Source organism: Gavialis gangeticus, unplaced genomic scaffold (assembly GCF_001723915.1).
Source record: "Gavialis gangeticus isolate Ggan-Ray unplaced genomic scaffold, GavGan_comp1, whole genome shotgun sequence".
Taxonomy (NCBI): Eukaryota; Metazoa; Chordata; order Crocodylia; family Gavialidae; genus Gavialis; species Gavialis gangeticus.
This window is the reverse complement of record NW_017729025.1, coordinates 109,215,816-109,238,773: the sequence shown is the minus strand read 5'-3', so window position 1 is coordinate 109,238,773 and position 22,958 is coordinate 109,215,816. Positions and strand designations below refer to the sequence as shown.

The 22,958-nt window shown below is 43.1% G+C and overlaps 1 protein-coding gene across 1 annotated transcript in view; it reads left to right on the top strand.

Annotated features, from left to right (window-relative positions):
* The window catches only part of LDLRAD3 (low density lipoprotein receptor class A domain containing 3), a 187,581-nt gene extending 166,225 nt beyond the window's left edge, over nucleotides 1-21,356 (top strand). Inside the window, exons 5-6 of the mRNA XM_019519955.1 lie at nucleotides 18,300-18,645; nucleotides 20,463-21,356. Coding sequence (XP_019375500.1) covers nucleotides 18,300-18,645; nucleotides 20,463-20,736 — 620 coding nt within the window. The 3' untranslated portion in view covers nucleotides 20,737-21,356. The remainder of the gene's footprint in view (nucleotides 1-18,299; nucleotides 18,646-20,462) is intronic.
* Nucleotides 21,357-22,958: the final 1,602 nt, after the last annotated feature.

Genomic DNA, 22,958 nt, shown 5'->3' with positions numbered 1-22,958 from the left:
TGGGGTCTGGCAACACTCCTCCCCCTTGAGCAGTGAATGGGGAAAAGCCTGGGATGGTGCAGACAGGCCAGGGGTTTACACCCCTCCCTAATCAGAGCATCTTGTCGGGGCCTGGTCACCAACCCCCCCCCCCTCCCCCAGCTCAGCACTGTGGAAATGAAGGGAGGGCTGCTCGAGTGCCCCTTGGCCTCTAGCCTGAGCCACTGCAGGCATGTGCCTGCATTTCTTGAGTCCAGAGGGAAAGTCTATGCAGTTGCAAACTGATTCAACCTAGGCAGGTTAGACTAACCTGCAAAGATTGAATCAGTTCAGACTCAAGCTTTTTGAACGTCTGTCCCTAGCCCAGGATGTCATGTAGTCCAACCCCTTGCTCAAAGCAGGACCATCCGCAACCAGATCATTCCAGCCAGGGCTTTGTTGAGTCAAATCTTAAGAGCTGTTTAGGAAGCTATAAAATAGTCTTGTTCTTCCTTCTCTCAGTTCTTATAGCCGGTCAGTTGTCAATGAGGCCGTTGTAGTGAGAGAGAAGGCTCCACATGACAGGTGATGAGGAAGAGGTAGTCTGTTGGGAAATCATCCTCCCAGGTACCTTTTTGGTTCAAAGTTTGTTTTATGTTTACATAAGTGATTTTAGCAGAAACTATTGCAACTTTCAGTTAAGCCTAAAATAAACCTTTTTTTGGTATTGGGTTATCAGTAGAATTAGCTGGCTGAAACAACAGGCACTTAATCATATTCATTAGGAAGTAGAATATCAACTAGTAGTCAATGGACATGTCACTTTATTGTGAGTGTATACATGTACAAGGGAGAATGAGACTGTGAAATTTTAAAACCCCAGTCTCAGTGTGGTTGTGGAAAACTCTTGGGACCTGTGACCCAAAATATTATGAACTGGACAAGATACTTGATCTTTGATTGCTCTGTTGTTAACCCAAGATTACTAATTATGATAAAAAAATTGAGATGCAATGTATATACTCCAGTTCCGTTTTCTTTCCTGTAGTAAAACAACTAAAGATCTCTTGAACAAGAGGTCAGTCTATTGTCGCTGTTGGGGAAAAGAAAATGAATAGATTCTTACGAAGGATGCAGAATAAATAAATTGTGGCTGACGTGTTTAATTGTAGCTAACAGTTATAACAAATCAGAATAATTTTTATATCATTTCAAATGCTTTGGATACTTCTATGTAAAAGCAGATTTCTTTGTGCACACAGTGTGCCTACCATAGATAGAGTAAAAACCACGTAAAGCTGTGACCACAGCAGTTTAGTCATGATTGATTTATGAGCTATTCTTCTTCAAAGTCAGCAACAAAAAACAAAGTTCCCTATTTTTTCCATCTCCCTCTTGTGCCCTGTTAGTACAATTGAGCATAGCTGTGATAGCAAAATGGGGCAATAAGAAGCTTCCCTGGAATAGCAAGATGTGTAGCAAGTAATTTCCTAATAAGATGTTAACTGATCTCAGTTTACTTCAGATGCAGAAGTTGATTTTATTCATCATCCTACTTAGGATTTTGAAAGTAAAATTGCAATCTCTTGATAAGGTGATAGTCATATCTTCATTAATTTACAAAGGGGTTGCCTTTTAAAGAAAATGGCTACCCTGCATTATCTATCTAATTGTAAATCCCATTGAAGGCAAAGCAAGGCAAGAAGTAGTTTTATGTTGCTGTAGCTCAAACATAGGGCCCATGGAATGGATCCAGCCCAAAGAGCCTGGTCTGCCCTTAGTTGGGATGGGGAATCTTCCCACACTGGCAGCCAAGTGGCTGGATGACAGCTGCAGTGCTGGAAGCCTCAGTAACACCTGGGAAACAAGCCTGGCACTGTGGTTTGTTGCTGCAGTGGCAGCCAAACATGGATGATACTGGGTTTCTTCCTGTGGTGTTGCTGGGGCACCAGGACTGCAGCTTTTGCCTGAGCCCTTGGTTGCTGCTGTAGGAATAAGCCACGGTGCTTCTGGAGCTCCAACGCCCACCTGGCTGCCAAGCTACCGAGCAAAAGCAGCAGTGCTGCAGCCCCAGCAGTACTCGGGAAGAAGTCTAGCACCACAGCTTGAACCCATGGCCATAGACAGCACTTGCGATGTGGCACCATGTGCACTAGGTCACATTTGAGGGTCCATAGGCCTGGCCAGCCCCCAAGCTATTCCCATGCCACTCATCCAGCCTGTGGGGCCAGATGAGTTTGATACCCCTTCTGCAGCTGACCAAATGTTTTTGCCCCGGATTTTCCCCAATTACCTAGAGGTGCACCTTATGCCTTGTTTCATGATTTTTATTACAAATGTTGTGAAGACTGGTGTTTTTCTTGAGGTCCCAGTTTCTGGATTCATGTGAATATGTCATGTCACTTAACCTCTTTCTGCCTCTCTTCCCACATCTCTAAAAGGTGCATAATTCTTACTCACTCCACTGTGATTTTTGTGAAGCATAATTCATCTTAGCGAAGCAGTTTTTTCTCCTGATGGAAGCTGATGTAGCTATGCAAAGTATTATGCTTTTTCCATTTTCTCCCTTCTGTGCTGCTTATGATGATTTGTATCTGAATTGTTGGTTGAGCTAAAGCCCTAATGTAAAAGCATTAAGTTTGCCTCCTGAAATGCATGAATGATATTCTAAAATAGCTGGATAAATAGTAAATTTATTTTAAAACGCTATGAAACTAGCAATACTCTATGATTCACCTACATAGAAATTGTTTTACTCATCACTGGAATGGAGGCCCATGTTTACAGTGTATCTACATGGCATAATGCGGTGCTTTGTAGAAAGACTAAGCTAACTCTGAATAAGCTGGTTGAGGGGCCAGAAGCAAAACACTTGTGTTAATGTGTCACTGTACTCACACTAATGAATCCCTCAGAAGCATGATATATTAATTTGGGTGGAGTCCTGAACTAACATAGTTATGCTACTTCCAAAAATGAGTTAGCTTGGGTACCTCTGTACAGCACTGCATTGGGGCACATATGCATTCACTACCTATGTTAGTTGTTTAACAGCACATGGTTAAAGAAATACACTAAATGAGCTCCAGGGAAAGTTTTTAGGTTATAGAATTTGGTAAACATGGAAATGTATCTCTCAATTGTACATCTTATAATTGCTTAAAGAATTCTTGGACCTCTTTATAAGTACTAGGAACCTGTGTTTCCCATCTCATTTGAGGACTTCCTACAGCCACACCGAGGAAGATCTCCCAGCAGTGGCCAGACCCAAGCCTTCTTAATGTATAGGCTCTAAAAAAGGTAGCAGTGACTGGGGCATTGGAGCTATCACATAAATGTACTCTTCTTTCCTAAAAATAATCCAGATGAATCATAAGCAGTTCAGTAAGGAAGAAAAATTGCAAGTGAAAGCCACAGTGTGTTTTTCAGAGAAATCTAATTTTTTCCCCATGTTGATCACATTTCTGTTTATCAAGAAGGTACTCCACTTCTGCCATTCAGCTTAGGCTAAAACTGCTTCCTGGTTTCAGGTCTTCTGTGCATTTTGAGACATCCCATTATATTCGCCAATTTCTGAATGACTTTGTTGTGTTCATAGGTTCATAGAAAAGCAGGACTGGAAGGGGACCTCAAGGAATGATCTGGTCCAATCTGCTGCACTGAGGCAGATCCCAGTTCAGGAAAACCTGAGCTCCCTGTTAGGTGCATCTAGTCTCCAGTGAAGGAAATTCAACAAGACCTCTAGATAAGTTAGTCCTAAGTTTTAGGACCCAAAGAGTTAGAAAGTTTTTCTTAATATCCAGCCTACATCTTTTGCTGCAGATTAGGTTTATTTCTTCTCATCCCTCCCAAAGAGCCAGATAGATCAATCAATAATTATCCCCTGTATAAACAGCTTTTTACATAGTAAAAGACTTATCATGTTCTGCCTCAGTCTTGTGTTTTCTAAACTAAACAAACCTACAACCTTTCCTCAGGTTTTCTAAATATTTATATCATTCTTGCTCTCTGGACTTTCTCTAGTTTGCCTATATCTGTTTTAAAGTATGGCACAGAAAACCAGACACTGTTTAAACTGAGGCCTCACTACAACTGGGTAGAGCAGAATAATTATTTCCTATATCTGTCACACACTGCTCCTGTTAATACATCCCAGAATAAGATTTGTGCTTTTTTCCCCCCAGTCGGCATCACGTAGTTCCCTCCTGTTTAGTTTCTGATCCACTATAACCCATGGATCCTTTACTGTTGTATTGCTGCCTAGCCAGCCAGTTCCCATTTTGGGGGCATGGTCACATGGTAAAGATTTGTAAAGATCACCTGATTGTCCTGTTTAGTCGGGTCTAATTTAGTGCCCAAACAGCTTCAACTCTCTCATGATGCCAGCTGGTTATTATAGTTAACTTGCTTATTGATCTGAATGTACCTTGTTTAGCATTACATTGAAATGCATGATTTACTCTACATGGCAGCTGGCATGAATATGGAGTGTTTATATATATATCAAAAGGGCAAGATATGTATTTCTCAATGATAAGAGCAATGCATGGTATGTCTGGTTTAAACATTTGCTGCAGGGGGTTCAGTCTAGACAAGGCTTGCTGGAAGGATGACCTAAAACACAGTTGCAGAACAAAGACCATTTTTTTTTTTAGTGACAACCACAATTTTTTTTACTGACATATGTTTTACATAACATAAAGGTTTTTTTTCTGCCAGGCTCTGATTCAAATTTAGAGGTTTAACACTAACATAGTAAAAAAGTAAATAACATAGAAAAAAAATCTTGGGTTGCCATCCCTGCCTGATGGTTTTACATCATGCTACCCCCACCCTAGGGTCCCCTATTTCCCCCATACCCCGGGCACCCCTGACCCTGATCATGATGTTACCCCCCATGCCCACCCTGCAACCTTACCTCTGCCAAACCCATTCTGCCCATCTGCCTACCCAAAATCCCTATTATCTGCCTGCTTGCAAGGCAAGCAGTGGTACAGGCCAATAACCCAATGCAGACACACATGCAGAGGGGTGGGGTGGGGCTTCATTTTTTTTTTTACAGACTTTATACACAGACATTTTTAGGCTTGTTCTTTATGGACTGTCTGTAAACTTACACACAGTTGGCTATGCTGATCTAAAACAACATTGATCTCGTGTTATGTTTGAGCTTTGCTGAGGACACAGTGTGGTTTGTTTGCAAGAACTTTTTTTTACTAGTGGAAGGGGTTTGCAAGAATTTTTTACTTGATTTTCCTGTCCCATGCTGAATTTGCAAGTCTGTCATCAAGAAAAATAACAGTTTTACTTGCACACTAAGCATCTGTGATACTAAATTTGAGCAATTTAATGACTAGGGACTGTCATGATGCTGTTTGCATATTCACTTTTAGAACTGCATTTTTGACTCGCTGTTAGCATCCTCCAAATCCACCAACTCTACCTGTCTGTTGTGGCTTTGCTTTCTTCTCTTGCCAGCTCTGCACTCTTTGTGGGCAGCACAAATGGGGTCTAGGATCCTGGCTGGTTTTCAAGACCAAAACCCTCATTCCTGCAAACTTTCTGGCTAGAGATGGCAGCTCAGGAATAGCAAATATATCCTATGAATAAATGAAGTTAATATGACTGATGGGACTGGTTGCAGAAGAACTAGATGACCTAATAGATACTGTCTCTCTCTATTTTCTGTTTTGATTCTTTCCTGTGGTCATGGTGCACTAGAGGGCTCTAAATCACCAGGACACTATCTTTAGGGAATGAAGCCATATGGACTGCTTATCTGACAGTATCTTTTCCTTTTCTCATTTCTGGAAGCGGTGCATGAAAATAAAATACCAGTCAGAATTGATAGACTGTGCTAGCAGTTTTTGTGTCTCCTTTAGAATACAATCCTTGAATGATTAGACTACATTTAAAAGCTGATTAAAATACACTCTACAGTGTATCTAAATTATACTTTAAGCTAAAAGTATTCCTAGCCAAGCACAGCTGACTCTGCAGGCTCAGTAAACCCTTGCATTGTAGCTCCCTGAGCTTATTATCCTTCCAATACATCAACTGTCCATACTGCTAACACAATGCCTGAGAGGAACTTATATTGCAGTTTTTAGCTGAGTGTCATGTATGTCCTCTCACCCACCCCATCCCCCTAAAAACTCTCCGTGTGATAGAACTGTTACGACTTTGCAGCAAGTTTTTGGTTTTTCAGTGAAGCACTGTGTATTTATATAGGCATATAGATTTAAATCATGCCAAGACAAATAAAGCATCTGTACTTTTCTGATGTGGAATTCTTTGAAGAAACCAGGTTGATGGATGAAGAGTGTGTGGTTTCTTCCTCCTCCTAGAAGTTTGCATGCTTTATATTTAAATGGAGTAAGATATGTATTTTTATATTATCTGTTTTGATTGGATAACTTTTACCATCCCATGAATTAAAATGACTAGAAGGGAAAGCTATGTAAGCTAAAGTACCAACTTCCCACAGAGGTTTATGGTATAGTCCAATGGTGCTCAACCATTGGGCCCTGTGGGCCAAATGATTGGTGTGGCACTAGTCCATGGGCCAGATCCAGTGCAAGTTTCAATCTATGGGTGTGATCCGCATTTTATCCACACCAGCCTGACACCACGTGCAGCCCAAACCCGCATGCCAAATCTGCCCATACGCCAATTCAGTCTAGTGCACAGGGCTCCCTATGGTCCAGAAATTTGGCAGCAGGACAACTGTAATTAATACTATCACTTCTCTCCCTCTACTACATTTTCAAATCTGTCCGGAAACCCATGGGCCAGATGACATGGACTTTTGAGCTGGAGGTTGAGCACCCCCGGTATAGGCAGGCATAGAGTTGCATTGATAGCAATGCCATGCCAGTATAGGCTGTTACGAGTGATTCTGTAGCAATGCACATGTAACAAAATACTTTCAATTTTAGTTGTACTTCATTCAGAGTCAAAATTAGAGCAATTTAATTTATGTTGCTACCAGATTATGGAGATGTAACAGTTCCATCATGTTAGTTAATGTGGGCTCTTGAGCAGTCAACTCTCCCTCCTAGCTAAAAGGCTGCCTTGGTCCTTAGATTCTGAAATCAGCAGCATCACAGATCAGTAAATTTCTCCGCGCATTTAATTTTGGCAAGTGACTTGTTTTCTTTTATACTTTGACTTGATCTACTCTAGAGACTCGAAAGTAGAGTGGACTTGAAATGACACAGTGGGTGGAGCATGCTGGCAGTGGTAGAAAGCAAGGAACAAGCTTGCCTGCCTCCAAGACCTTGCTTACCTCAAAGTTCTGGGATACTAACTAGCTTTTTATGAAAGAGAGGACAATGGATTTATTCATTGGCTGCTCCTACAGTTATTCAGTGAAAAATCCACTTGCACGTTCTGCTTTTGGCTCAAGCTGATATGGGAGAATAATCTTGTGTCCTCCTGGATTTTATGGGTTGAATTCATAACTAACCTTTCCATCAACACATTTTCCCCCTTTTAATCTTCTGAATCCCTGATTTTTCTTTTAGAACTAAAATGGTTTTCAGTAATCTGGATTCCATGGCTCTTCTTTCATGGAGACCTGTCTCTTTGCCTGTTACCTTTTTTTGTCCTCCTGATCCCAAATTTGAAGCATTTCTTTCATAGTTGAGATCACACTGTGATCTCAAAAAGTCCCCTGGTGCAGACCTTTTCTGCATTACATCTTTTCATGAGTTTCCAGTTAATTTGCATTATGCAAAATGGGTTACAGATCAGCCAGCCAGGTAAATAGTTCCTCATTCTGGCATTTTTGTTCTCTCCGCTGCATTTTGGGAATGCTTGATGTGACTTGACGCAGACAATGCAGAGGCAGTAGCACAACTAGGGGTGTGTGACTAGGGCATGAACCAGATGCTGGAATGGTGGCAGAGGGATGTGATCAGAACAGGCTCACCCAGAGGTTGCTAACTGTAGCTGCCTGGACTGGAAGCAGGAGTCCCCTCATCAGTCTCACTCCCCCTTGCCATGCTTTGTAGTCAGCTGCTACTGCATTAACCTTCTTTCAGCTGCCAACTAATTAAGGCTTTTACATTTACATTCCACATTCAAAGTCAGCAGCAGTTATGCGGTTAGCCAACTGTTGAAGCAGTAGCATCTTCCATGGGAGTAAGGGTGACGAGGGGACTCCATTATGGGAGCCTCCAGCCTGTGGGTGAGCCCAGGTCATAGCAAGAAAGACTCTGTCTGCCCCCGCACCCCCATTACCTGAGTTCACAACAACCTCTTCCACACTCCCTGTCCTCAGAGCAGAGAAATACTACTTACTGCTCTTCACTAGAGTAGTGTCCGTAAGTTGAAGAAAGCAGCCATGTTGCAGAATGTATGTTGGCCCTCTAGCACACGGATTACGAGTGTGATTTGTAACCCAGGGTATGAATAAACGTCCATTTTAGTCATTGTAAAAGGGAAAGGGAGAGCTGCTGCTCAGAAGCATGCATCAGCTGTTATGATATAAGTCTTGCACCTGCATGATCTTGTAGTGATGCCACTTCCATAGTTAAATCACCCTAACTTTGACCCTAAGTAGAGTAGAGTTAAGGCTGGAGCAGGTTGCTATACTTACACAGTCCACTGTGATATCATGCATACATAACAGATGCTTTGTACTAGCTTACATCTATATCAAAGTATATCCATGTAATTGTTACAACTCTCTGTACCCAGGTGCACGACCTAAGTTTGTTGCTAAAACCTAGGCTGCTCCTGGCAGCCTTAAATTTTGGCTACAGTTTGTTGGCACTGGATTTAGGACCCAGATCCCTTGTTCTGGGTGGACCCAAAATCCTCAGACTGACCATGACCTTTCTATTTGATAATAAGCAAATTTTATTGATACATAGTGATAGCAGATAAAAATAATGCAAACAGTTCTATATCTAGCAGCCCCAGGACTGTCAGCAGAAGGAAGGTAGGTCTGGCCAGTACTCAAGCTTTGCCCGGAGGTTGTCTCTTGAAAGTCAGATGTCAGCAGCCTGGAGATCAGAGGCTAATCTTCTAATTTGGTCTAATTTGGTCTGTTCCCCAAAACTGTAAATCCCAAGGGCTTTGCAGTTGGGCACTGTGATCTGGCTCCACCTTATCTCATGTTATGAAACAGCGTGGTACATGTCTTCAGTATCACAGCCTGTGTGTCTATTTGCTGCTTGCCTGTGTCAGACACAGTGGGCCTTGAGGAAACTTTGTCACAAAACAGGCATTTTAGAAATCAGTTAACCCTTACCATTGCCCTGGACCATTGTTTTAATACTTATCTACTTTACCTACAAGCCAATTCCCAGAAGAAAACCTCTAACTACCATTTTCTAGCCATCATAGCTGAGAGCATCATCTTTGCCCTGCAAAAAGGATACAGACTTTTCTTTTTCAGATACAAGCTTGGCCAAATTACCACATCTGTCTCACTGCATGCTTAAAATATAGAAAAGCATTTTACATGGTGATGCACCTTGAAAACCATGTGTTGCAAAACAGATGTAAGTTACTTGGTGGTAAAAATACTGTACTAGGGTCTCACCAGTCAGCATCATTTTGTGTATTGCAGAAAAGACAGGCTTAAAAAATGTAGGAAAACAAGTCTTGCCAGTTTTCTGGATGATTTCAACATTTTATAAAGAAAAAAAGTGGGGGCACAGAATTTGAAGCAACTCAAGTTCTCCCTGTTAAAAGTTGAGAGAACATTTGTAGAAGAGTTTTCATCTTTTTATTTTCTTTCCAGGGTTTTGTGCATATTTTCAATTCTGACTGTATTTATAGTCAGATCACTAGTCTTTGGCCTATCATGTATCCAGGAAGTGCTGCTTTTACTCATGAAAGAAGAAAAATACTCCTTTTTTCTCCCTTTTTTTTTTCTTTTTCTTTTTTTAAAGTAATGCTTTAATTTCCTCTCTGGCCTCCACCCAGGTGCAAAGGCTTGCTCCTTGTTTCCATGCTTGATAGCAGATTCTGGCTTTTCAGGCTTTTTTACAGCACATGGGTTAATTTTAGGGCTTGAGTTGCCATGGCTGCAGCAAAGTATTTCTTCACTCTCAATTTATTTGCTCATTTCACTGCTCTGCTTTTTTACATTTTAACTTGGGATACAAGAAGTATGTGGAATAATTATCCTACCTTGCCTAAGATGAAAAAGGGGTCATGTGATTGTGTTGCCTTGATAGTTAATATGATGGGTCAGCTGCTCTTTCATCAGTTGCAGAAACTTGCAAGTTGTACTCTTCTAATGAACAGTCACGACAATAAAGGTTTAAATCTTACAGGACTAAAGCACAGGTTCAGATGTACAGAGACTACTGCCAACCAGGCTGACTACTATTGTCTCACTGTTTTCTTGTGCTCCCTGGATTGTCTTATTCTTAGACTATAAGCTCTCTAAGGTGGTGCTTTGCATCTGTACAGCACCTAGCTCAGTGGAATCCTAGCCCTGCCAATGGCTTCTAGGCCACTGGCAGGTGTTACATTTATCACACAGTTAGCACAATCACACAATAATATGTGGCATGATATACTTTAAAGTAAGTTATCACCCAATAAGAATGGTGAACAAGTCACAAAAATGGCATACCTGCTTCAAATATGTTACTTGTTTAATGCAGAACATCTTTGTGGCTTGTCTGTATCAAGCTTTATTTGAACATGTGGCATATGCCCCAACAAGTGATGGGGCTTCCTTTGGTCTTCCAGCATCCCAGAAGGCACTGCTACCTCCCCCCACCAGGGCTGTCAAACAGCCTGAAGCTGCCTGTAAGGAGGAGGAGGAGGTCATGCTGTCCATACCCTCACCCCTGCTGACAAACTGGAGCTGCAAGCTTAGTCCTAGCTGCTGTGAGCCAGGGTGATCCTGGTCCTGTGCAAGGGAATGTACCTTGCCCTTTGCAAAGAATGAGAGTAACTAACTGATCTGCGAGAGAGGAGGTCATTCCCCTTCCCAGGGGCACCTCTGAGATTCTGGGTTGCAGCTGGTCTGGGATGTTCAAGGAGCCCACCTGCAGCCCAGAATCCCAGGGCTCCAGGTAGCGGTGTTTCCAGATCCTAGGTGGCTCTTGGAATTTTAAAGGACTTACAAGCCCTTCTGTGAACCTTTCTGGCTTGCTGATGGGCTCTCACCGGAGATGGTAGCTTCTGCCACACTCCTGCCCGGGGACTTTGAATATGTGTCTGTAGCATTTTTTTTTTTTTTTTTGCTACAGCCAAAATAATAATGTCTGCTGGGGTGCCTAGGTAGTGCGGTAAGAAAAATATTGGGTACGTAAAAAGCCTCCATTCCCCCTGATGGCATTCTCCTTTTAAGCAGGCAGGGATGTGCATCTCTATTCTGGCGTCCACTTTGCTGATCCCTGATGTACACTTTCAGCAACCTTTTATTAATGCGGGCCATAGCTTGTGACCTGGCTGATGCCACAGGCAACCTTTTCCCTCCAGCTGCTCCAGTGACTGCACTGAGAAAGAACAGCCTTTCCTGCTGGATGGAGCAGCCAGAGGCAATCATCACACCATCAGCAAAACACCGACTGGTTCAAACAACTGAGAATCAGTGTATGCTTAACAAAATGTGGGCCGGGTTGGACCTCCATGAGCCAGATCCAGTCCCTTTATGGGCCTAATCTGTCTCGTGGGTCATAGGTTGCCAACCCTGGTGTATGTGAAAGGAAACTGCATACTGCTGCCCAGCCCTTAGCTAATACAATTCTTTCAGCTGTGAAAGAACATGGTAAAATGAACCAAGAGTCCTCCTGCATGCTGAGAGGTATGGGACTGGATTTCAGAATGCTGGTGCAGAGAAGTGCAAATGTCATCTCCCAGGACTATCCATGATCTGCCTGTGGGAGGGAGTTACAACAAAACAGAAGAGAGTAATAGTATAATAAGAGCTAGGTATACCTTTTTCACTATATTTTGAAAACATAGGTGGGAAAACAGAAGCAGAAAGAGGCAAATTGACTTGCTAAAAGTCAGTCATCTCTGTCAGACCAGAATAAAATCCAGGTCTTGTCAGTCTACCCCAATTCAGTTCCCTGTGTGCTAGCCTGTACTGCAGCCTTTTACCCAACAGAAGGAGGTAGACTTTAAAATGCCTGAGTCAGAAGCTGAGAGAGTGACTGAAGTCAAAGTTGCTGGCAGATACTGCTTTTTTTTTCTAGCGCATGTTTTAGTGCCTACTTCTCCAGCTAAAGGCTAGCTCCTCCCAAGGATACAACCTCTGTTGTTAATGAAACTGGTCTTCCATGTTTGCAAAGGTGAAAAACAGAAAGAGGCATTTGTTTCAGGCAGAATTTTTTTTTGAGTGCTGTTGGAAACAAATCTCAATTCCTTTAGGGTTTAAGGTGAAAATTGTATAACGGTTTACTGCAGAATAATTTATCCCCAAATGTATTCTGTGGTAAATTTATTCCATAGTAAGGAATACATCTCACAGGGGTAACACTGTTACAGACATTGCCACTAGTTGGTAAGGGGAGCCAGTTTACATAGAGTAAATTGCTGTCCCTGAGTTGAAACAGAATATGAGAGAGGACACATGACACCTATTCCATAGGAAATCAGTCCAGCATAAACCGACAGAGATTTTTTTTTTGTGGGTAACTGTACGATGAAAGAGAGAAACTGAGTCTAAAATAAGGCTGTTATGTGTCCACTCCATTTTTACTAAAGTCAATTCACTCCATAATAAAATCATGCTCAGAGTGAAGAAACTGAAGGTAGGGAATGACTGTGGAATACATGAAAGTGTTGTACCACTTGGTTGACACTTATTTGGTAGCATTCAAAAACATAGATATAGAAATTGCTGCTGAAAGGACATTGCCAGAATAGTGAGCATTTTGACAATTCAGTGGACAAAATTCATGTCCGATTTGTTTTAATGGAATCGTGCAAAGATGAGAAATCTGGGAGGTTGGGGTCTTAATTGGAGCCTCTAGGCACTACTGCAGTGCAAATAATAAGTAATAATGTACTCACTTTCTGCTTGCCTGTAGTTGATTTTCATCTCCTTTAACCTTCTGAGCTGTAGCCATGCTTTTTAACCGGTTGGAATTTAAATGTGTTGTTACAGTACTGTCTTTGTTGGAGATAGACCGTGACTTGTGTTCATTAATGCTACAGATGTCTGGTCAGATTATATATTTCAAAAGCTCCTTCCCTGATGAAGTGTGAAAAAGCCAGGCTTGAGTAGAAGCTTGCAAAAGATAAAATAATAGCCCCTCATCCCAATGTCTGACAGTCTTAGTGTAGTTACTCTCAGATCTTTTTTTAAGAAAAACTTTGAGACTGTGAATTTGTTCCCAGTCAATAAAATAGTCCTCTGAGCACAAACCATAATGTTTCTGTTATCAGTCTTTCCCTAAATTATTCAAAACACATTTTGCACTCAAAAATTTCTAGTCTGCATATTCAGCATTTCCCAGGTAATAAAGTTTTAATAGGCATAAGTGGCATTGATAAACTGTTTGTACCTGGTGCTATCAGAAAACATAGCTCTTTTTAAGAAAAAGCCATGAAAGAATAAAATGCCATGAATTTGGGTTAAATCAGCCTGCCTGGTTGATTTTTGTGAATTGCAAGAAACAGTATAACAGACACAGCTTTATAAACCTGCCTGGACTTATACCTGTTTCTCGCTCAGGAAAGATGACTGCATTACCAAGAAACTTAGTTCAGCAACTTCTGCAGTATGTAATCATTTGCAGAAAATTATTAGAGCAGAACTAAAAAGTCATATATTTTTCTAAGCACCTATCGTGCTCACATCCAGCCAATATGTTCTCAGGGCCCTTATACCTTCCTGCCATATACATTATATACAGCAGTAGTCACCTAACCAGTAGATCTCGATCCACAGGTAGATCTCGGAACCTCTTGCAGTATATCTCTGAGCTTCTTGGAGTAAATCCAAGGCTGGGGAGAGGGGGACTGAGTGCCCATGTGCACGCACATGCACACGCACGCCCCAGCCCAGCAGGTCAGTCTATAGGGGGGGGAAGGGGTAGGGGCTAGATCGAGGCCCCTGCAGTGAGGGACAGTGCTGCAGAGGCAGGAGCAGGGGTAAGTTGAGTGGGGCCCTGGCCGGGTGAGACTTACCTGCTGCGGAGGCATGCCCCCAAATAATTTTTTCTCCCTCTGCCTCGATCTGCCCCCCCTTTCCTCCCCACAGACTTACCTGTTGGGGGGCGGGGGGCACAGTGGCACATGGTAGATCTTGGGTTGCTTTTAAATGCCAAAGATGATCTCCTACTTACAGGTTAGAGACAACTGATATACAGTGTGTATGCTCCTAAAATTCATATAGCAGACACTGCTAACAATCCCAGTATTGCACATACACTATAACTCTGGTGATACCTGGAAGCACCATCTATAGCAGGGGTGTCAAAGATACCCAGCCTACAGAGCCCCATCACCCAGCCTCTGGTGGTCCCCCTGGGTCTGAGTTTACCCACATGGTGCACAGTGGACCAGCCCCACGCCACTCATCCTGCCCACAGGATTTGACACCCCTGATCTGTGTGTTCACATCTATAACGAGCAACTTCGTGCACTACAGTTAGTGGGAAGTTTTCTTTTCAATTTAAAGGGTAAACGTCGTGCACTGATATTATGAGTGGGTTGCTATCTTAAATCCTTCCTCTGAAAAAGGACTATGAATGGCTTTCTCTTACTGAATATTTTACTGGGTAAAGTACTTACATATATTAGAAATCTCTCAAGAAATATATTTGCAACATGCTGGATGAACAACAATCACACATTTCTTTTCCTCTGCAAATGTTTCTTGACAAAAGAGAAAAAAAATCATCAGAAATTCTTTGCATATTTTAACATGATCCAGCTTAGCAGGAAGAAAACCTACAGTAAATGTCTCCTGTAGCAGAGTTGTAGAAAGGTCATGTGTACCTTGTTTTGCTTTAAGACATATAGCAATTTTCTGTCTGGAGTGTTGTTTTGGAAAATGACCTTTAAGGGATGCTTGTTTTTTCTAATCTTTATTTGAACTGGAAACTGTCTTTTCAAAGGTTGCCAACTAAGCTGCAATGGCAGGCTTATATGATAGGACATGCTCTGGGTTTACTGACTTTAGGTTAGTGCCACGGGGTGGTCAGGAAAATTAGATTCGATTATTGTGTTAAACCAGCACTGCCACGAAGGTGGAATGCCAGGAAGTTCCTGTTGCATCACGTCTTCCAAAAATAACTGAAAGTTAAACTATGGATAAAGAAAGATGGCGCTGGGGTTCTGTTCTTCTATCACAAAAGTTGAGTAACTCCTGTTCACTCTGGTATGCTGTGGTTGGAGCATAGGGCCTAAGTAATCATGTTTTGGCAGAGCCCTATTCCCCACATGGAAGGCCTGTTCCCAGAAAAGGAGAAAGATACTCTGCATTGGTAAAGGAACAGGAGTTTTCAGCAGGATTCTTTTGTTTTTCTCCGGTCCAAATTAGAGCGGAGCTGTGTTAATTGCCTATCACTGTCCTCCCTGTAGCCCCTTTGCGTGTGTAATATGACATGAACTCATCCATTCAGTTTGTGAATTAGGGAGTGGATTAGAGAAGCAGCAGCTGTATGTGATGAGCTGTAATTACTTTTACTAATGCATGTAAATTCCTTTGCCTCTTCCTTCTATTCTGCTTTGCTTTGAGACTCTTCACACAAACTTTCCCTGGCTCATTTTATTGAACCAGAGAACTAATGTGGGTTGTTAATTTCAAGGTTTTCACAGCTTTCACTTGAGCACATTTGTGTGGGGAGAGGAATCAGAGCTTTGACAGTCCACAGTGTTGACAGCATGAGTAAAGATCTTCAATGAAGTCTGACAGTGGGTATTCATGAAAACTTGGAATGAAGCCATGGCAAGCTTGGAATATGATTAGCCCATGAAAGAACTTTCTGGTTTGTGGTTATGATGGTTATGTCAATAAACCAGATTTATTTGGTTAACTGCAATAGATTTTTAGACACAGATAACACGGCCGATAATTATGTTCCCTCATTTCTGGCACAGCTCCTGTCTCTCTCTCTTTTTTCCTCCTAAGACATCTATTTTTTTAAACTAGGATATTTAAAAGTAAAGAATGGGACACTTTTCAATTTTATTGCCTTCTTTGAGTAATGGGGAATTATTTTAAATGTGGCCATCCAGAGTGTGTGTTGCATTTATTATCAAAGTGAGCTACCAACTTGAGAGCCATAGCGTAGAAATCCTGAGGTAGACATTCAGTGAGCATTCCTATGCAATACTGGGATAATTCAACCTATTTGAAATTGCATGTACTATGTTAGCATTCTCCTTCTCACCCTTCCCTTCCCTCCAAATGCTGGGGAAATTCATAACTGGTTGTTACAAGGTTTGCAAAACAGTGGGCATATCTACATGAGATGCTACTGTCCTGTGGTTACTACACATTTATTTAGTACTTCTGTAATCAAGTAATAAATAAATGTGCAATAACTGGAGAATGCCTTTAAGTGACGCTACTGCGCAGTAGCGTATTAGCACTGTTGGTGCTGTGACGCATTACTGTGCAGTATTATTTCACTACTGCGCAGTGAGCATCTCACTCAGGGCCCAGTGTGGCCAATAATATTGTTTGTCAGTAGACAACAAGGAGGAAAATTATCTGTTAACATTGGTTCTGCAGCCTATGGTAGGGAATGGGATGTTTTCCCCTTGAACCTTAGTCTTTTCCCTCTGCTTAAAGTAAATAAATGTTTTTTATTGTTCTGGACTAAAGTGAGATTTTAATGTATTTAGTTAATGGAAATTGGGAGATCTAGTTCTATTCCTGGCCTTGTCACTGGCCTTTTGTCACTTCATCTCTCCCTACCTCTTTTTCTTTTTCATAGCCCTTATATACAGAGTGACCATACATCCCAGTTTGACTCGGACATTCCAGGAATCAGTAGTTCAGTCCTGGCAAGCTGGTCAAAAGTCCAGGGCCATAGTCTGCTGGGGAGGTGGAGTTGCATGGTGCGCCAGGCAGGCGGTAGAGCAGGAGCAAGGCAGGTGGGCTAGAGCAGGCACCACCCCGCCCACACGTGGCACATCTTTGCTCCCACACCTGTCTGGCCACTTGCCTGGTACACCAGGCTGCTCCACCTCCCCTTCAGACTCTGACCCGGGACTTTTGACCAACTAGTTGGGACTGGGCTACAGAATCCTGGAGTGTGCCAGCCAAACCAGGACGGTTGCTATATACGGATATCTATTATTCTTTTGTTCCTTCCTTTAATAGCTGCAAAATCTGCTCATATAACATCCTTGTTCATATACTTCCCAGATTACTATCTTTTCCTGTCTGGTGTTCCTTTCTCCCCTTTTTTCCTCCAGTTTGCTCAAAAGACAGTTGCTAATGTCATGTTCCACTTCCTACCCAAATGCCACGTGACGCTGAAGCTAACCAACAAGGTTCTCCCATGACCTTGTCTGACTGTGTTATCATGTCACCCTTTTTCCCTATTTTGTTCTCTGCATTCATCACCTTGTGTTGCCTGATCTCTTCTGCACCCTTGGCTTTGCACCTTCTATTTTACTACCCTTTTTTCTATAAAGAAGGCTTCTTGATTTTTGTCTCAAATGCCCTCAACATATCTGTTCTTGAAAGTTATTTCATAAGGAAATTGTCCTTCCAAATATGCAAATCCTTCCAACAGCCACCCATAACAGAATAACTTGTCCAGTATTTTCTCTTGCTTTTACCCTAGTTGGTAAGGTCTTTGAAGAAGAAAAACAGGTTACTATTTGTTATAAGACACCATGTAAATTTAAAGTGCTTTGGAAACTGCATTTTTAATATTAACAATTAGCCTTTTCCATCTCGGATTCAATACATTTAAAATACAATAAAATAAGGAGAAGAATGGAGAAAAATGCTGTTAAAATGCTGTGCATGCATGTTCCTGTTCTGACCTTTTTCCATCCATAAAAAGTATCACTGTCAGTTAAGCGTACAGATGGAGGATATTTTTGCAGCACATTCACTGCAACACTGTCTCTTTAGATGGATCTAACGTATTTCCTCTTCCTTAGTCAGTTTGCTCTTTGCCTACAGTGTGTGAACACATCTGTGAAGATCATAGGCATGCAACTCAGCCAACGGGGACTGAGTGATTCTGTCAGCCAATCTCTGATTGGTGTGTGCACTTTTTTAATAAACTAATTTTCCACAGTTCAAAGGAAGAAAGAAAACACAGTTGGAAGCCTAGTCTGGCAACATGTCACATGGTGCATTATCAGAGAACACAGCTGAGTATGAGCACAGAATTCTCCACTGCGGCTAATCCCAGGCTTTCCCTTTCCTTTTCTGTCTCTTACAGAGACTGGTAGTGGCCAAGATTATGTGACCTCAGAGAACCAGCTGTTGTATTACCCCAGCATCACCTATGCTATCATTGGCAGTTCAGTCATTTTTGTGCTGGTTGTGGCCTTCCTTGCCTTGGTTTTGCACCACCAGCGAAAGCGCAACAACCTCATGACCCTGCCTGTGCATCGGCTGCAGCACCCTGTCCTCCTGTCCCGGCTGGTTGTCCTTGATCATCCACATCATTGCAGCGTCACCTACAATGTGAACAATGGGATTCAATACATGTCAAACCAGGCCTATCATAGGCCAGTGGATCTGGATTCTCCTCCATCCTACTCAGAAGCTGTTTTAGACCAAAGGTATGTGCAAAAGTTAATTGTTTCATCACCAAAGTTATTCTAATGGTAGACTGAGACAGGTGTCTGCCATGTGTTTGCATCATTACCTTGATAGCACTCCTCTACTCTGGAAGCTGCACACGTTTTGTACCAATTGCGTCAAATGTAAGTGGGAGAGAAGATGTCCCTTTCCAACCTCCACCTGAGTCTGCAAAATACGTGAGTCTCAGGTCCGGTTCCAGAACATATTAAGAAGGAGATTTAGATATGCATGGCATCCAGATCCTCATTGATGTTCACCTGGCTGATCCAAGCCACAAGGCACTGGAACACCTCTCCCTTGAAGTCAAGCCAACTCTCAGCAGAAGTAGTCAGTGCCCCTGGCAGTGCTGTATTCTACAGAGATGGCAAGGAGAAAACCCTCCCTTCTTTAGCTACTCATTGCCAATCTGGAGCAAAGCTTGAAAAATTCTGAAATAGCTTTTCTGCTAGAGGCCCTAAGGCATAGATTTTGAAAGGTATTTAGACACCTCCCCCATTGGCCTGAGCACATTTAAAAATTTAGCCTGAACCACAATAACCCAGGAATAGAACAGTGCTGGTTTGTTCCAAAGACATTTGGTGCGTAAGGTCTCTGCATTTGTGTAAATATACAAGAAAAAATAAGCATTTGTGACCCCTTCCAAAATACTTTGTCTCTTTCCAATTAGCCCATATCACTTTTTGAGTAGTGCTTCTCATCCACACACAAATACAGATATACACCCCTTTTGGACACTGCCTTTATTTATAGGACAGCACGTATGCCTCTACAGCCTTTTTTTCTCTTTGTAAATCTGCACATGACAGATATGGCATAAGTAATGGCAGGGGAAACCTCTATCTGTTGCCCTGCCAGTTTTTCTTAGAAGTGATTGTGAAGTGTAGGGATGAGAGGGTCATTGATTCTCCGTGCCTATTTATTCACTTACTTTCTTGCCGAAACTGGTTAAGTAGTTTCTGTTTCAAGGATGACTTCTTTGTAATGACAACACCTTTCCACTAGCAGCTTCACTGAGACCAACTAACTGGACAGCTATCCAAATTATGATTGCTACTTACCTGGGCTGGTATAAACTGCAGGCAACTCCAAAATTAAATGTACCTTATCCCAATATCAACCTGCTGGAACGTTCATTTCCCCTTTTACTTGTTCTTTGACAGTAACTGTTTCTTTGAAGCCATTAACAGTATTGTCTGTACTTAGAGAACAGTTGCTTTGTAAGCTGTATCCCAGGAGTGAACATGAAATGTCCTGCGTAGAATTCAATTTATTGTTTGTTTGGATATAGTAGATCACGCGAGCCATTACCTTCCTGTATTGATGAGGTTTTTTTTCCTTGAGCTTACATCTAAAAAGTATATACCGTCTTCTTACTGTCAGTATCCCTAGGTGCTTTCCACACTATGTAATTGTTATCCCAGAAAAAGCTTTTATTCATTGCTGAATGGCAGCCGTTGTCCATGGTAGGTGATTGGCAGCGCAGGGGATGCAACATTTTGGGACAGAAAATGAATACCCTGTTAAAATTGAAATTAGCAGAAAAAATCATTTAGGCAGAATTTTATTGTCAGTATTAACTTTTGACCAGAACATGGTTTTAACATCTACGGATGAATTTCCCCTAAACTTTTGTATTTACATCTCAGTAGGCATTTCCATGGAAAGCATCATAGGGCTGCTGTTTTTTTATCACTTTGTTGGGGGAAAAATTCATAATCAATTAGAACAAAATTCACTATTCCTCCCTACATGCCATTGTCTTCAGTAACTTGTTGCTTTTTTGTATATTTTGCAGCAGACCCCCTTGGTTTGATCTTCCTCCACCCCCTTACTGCGCAGAATCTGAATCTCCCAGTCAGACAGATCTTCCTCCTTACCGATCTCGGACAGGAAGCTTGGTGAGCACAGGCACCCCAATGGCAGGAAACAGCCTGCACACAGACCACAGTCGGACAGGATGCGTCAGTAACAATGTGGACCATCGTGAGACACTTCTTGGGACAAGAGCAGAGGAAAATGACTTTCTGATCAACTCTGCTGCTGAAAGAGAAATGTTACAGGTTTTTTAAATGTGTATATGGGTTAGTCTGTTGTGGTTTATTACCTTCTGAGATAGGAGGGAGCAGCAATGTTTAGAAAAGGATTTACTTTTGGATCCAACTCCAGATTGCTGCACATTTAACAGATGCTTTGACTCAGTATTTGAGCTCATCACCGACTTCTTGATCTAGGTTCATGTCAGAACTTCCAGAAGGTTTTAAGGGAGGGTTCCAGTTCAAATCTGTATAATATGTTGATGCTAAGACTTTGTGATTTAATGTATTTCTGGGAGATTGTATATGTATGTACATAGGTGCACATATAATATATACAGATAATACACACATGCCCGCACACACACACAGACATACACGTTTGCATTTACATTGAAGTTTCCAGACTGGCTCTTGTCTTTTCCATGCTTCAGTTCAGGCGCAGTCATCTGCACAGATGATGGGGAGTCACTGAGTGTATAGGACAGAGAAAGAACGTATCCCTGCTTTGAGATCTGATACTCAACTACACAACTGCCCCACTGCAGCAAGAAGCAGCAGTTGCAGGGAAGGTCCTGTTTGGCCCCTCCATCCCCAGAAGGGAGCATGCTCAGTACAAATGTAGTCACTGAAAATGTTAGCTTAGCTTTGAAATTTTAATAAGTTCCTACCAAGGTTCCCTCTAAGGTGCACGCATGTGCAGCCGCGCATAACTAACAGTGTGGCTGCGCGCAGCCTTTTCAAGGCTGCGCACCAGGAGAGGCTGGAGCCAGAGCCTGACGCGGGCTCCGCTGGCTCCAGGGAAGTGCTCCACTCCCCTGCATCAGGGCTGGGGTGTGGAGCACTTCCCCAGAGCCGGTAGAGCCTGTGTCAGCCACCAACCCTAGCCTCCATCCCTGCCTTGCCTCGCCTCGGGGAGGAGCCACTGCCTGCCCCGAGTGAGGCTCTGCCAGCTCCAGGTCATGCCACTGAGGCCATGAGGGGGAGCGGAGCAGTGTCCCGGAACCGGCAGAGCCTCACTTGGGCCAGGCAGCGGCTGCTCCCCAAGGTGAGGCAAGGCAGGGATGGGGGCTGATGAGGGCGGCTGGTGCGGGCTCCACCAGCTCTGGGGAAGTGCTCTACTCCCCGGCCCTGATGTGGGAGAGCGGAGCATTTCCCCAGAGCCGGCGGAGCCTGTGCCAGGCTCCGGCTCCAGCCCCTGTCCCCCAGCCACCAGCCCCCGGCTCCCAGCCCCTGGCTCTGGCCCCAGCCACTGGCCCCTGGCTTCAGCCCTTGGCCCCCGGCTCCAGCCCTCAGCCCCCTTCAGTAAGAGTCCCACGCTGGACTGAGGCTGCACGCACACGGACTGAGGTGGTGCGCTCATGGACTGCTGCTCCTTAGAGGGAACATTGATTCCTACTTAGCAAAACCTAATGATCTGGCTGGTTTTTCTCCGGGAATGTCTCCTAGCTAAAAGGGAGGTGCACAGCCAATGGAAGGGAGGGGCCATCACCAGGGAAGATTATACTGCGGGTGTTTGGGGCTGCAGGGGGGCAGTCAGGAAGGCCAAGGCGGAGATGGAACTGGGACAAGGGACCTGGATCAAGGACACAAGAAGTCCTTTTTTAAATACATAGGGGGTAAAAAGAAGGTACTGTGTAATGTGAGGCCTTTGCAAGGCACGCTAGGAAATCTGGTCGTCACACCAGATGACAAAGCTAACCTATTTAACAACTTCTTTGCCTCCGTTTTCCTGAGCAGGGACCGGATCGGCCCCAGGGGAGGTACACCCAGGCCTTGGGTCAGTGAGGATCTAGTCAGGGAACTTCTCAAGGGACTGGATGTATTTAAATCAGCTGGTCCGGACGATCTCCACTCCAGAGTGCTGAGGGAATTAGCTGAGGTCATTGCAGGACCCCTGGCACGGCTTTACGAGCACTCATGGTGCTCTGGTGTGGTGCCAGAGGACTGGAAGAGGGCAACGTGTTTCCCATCTTCAAAAAGGGGAGGAAGGAGGACCTGGGAAACTATAGGCCAGTTAGTCTTCCCTCGATCCTGGCGAAGCTTTTTGAGAGAATTATCCTGGCATATGTCCATGAGCAGGGGAGATTATGCTTAGGGGCAACCTGCCTCTTTAGAGGCGGGTCCTTTCAAACCAACCTGGTGGCCTTCTATGACTAGGTCCAAAATCCTTAGATGCAGGGGTAGCAGTGGACATAGTTTTTCTGGACTTTAGGAAGGCCTTCGACACTGTCTCTCACCCCATTCTCATTAAAAAA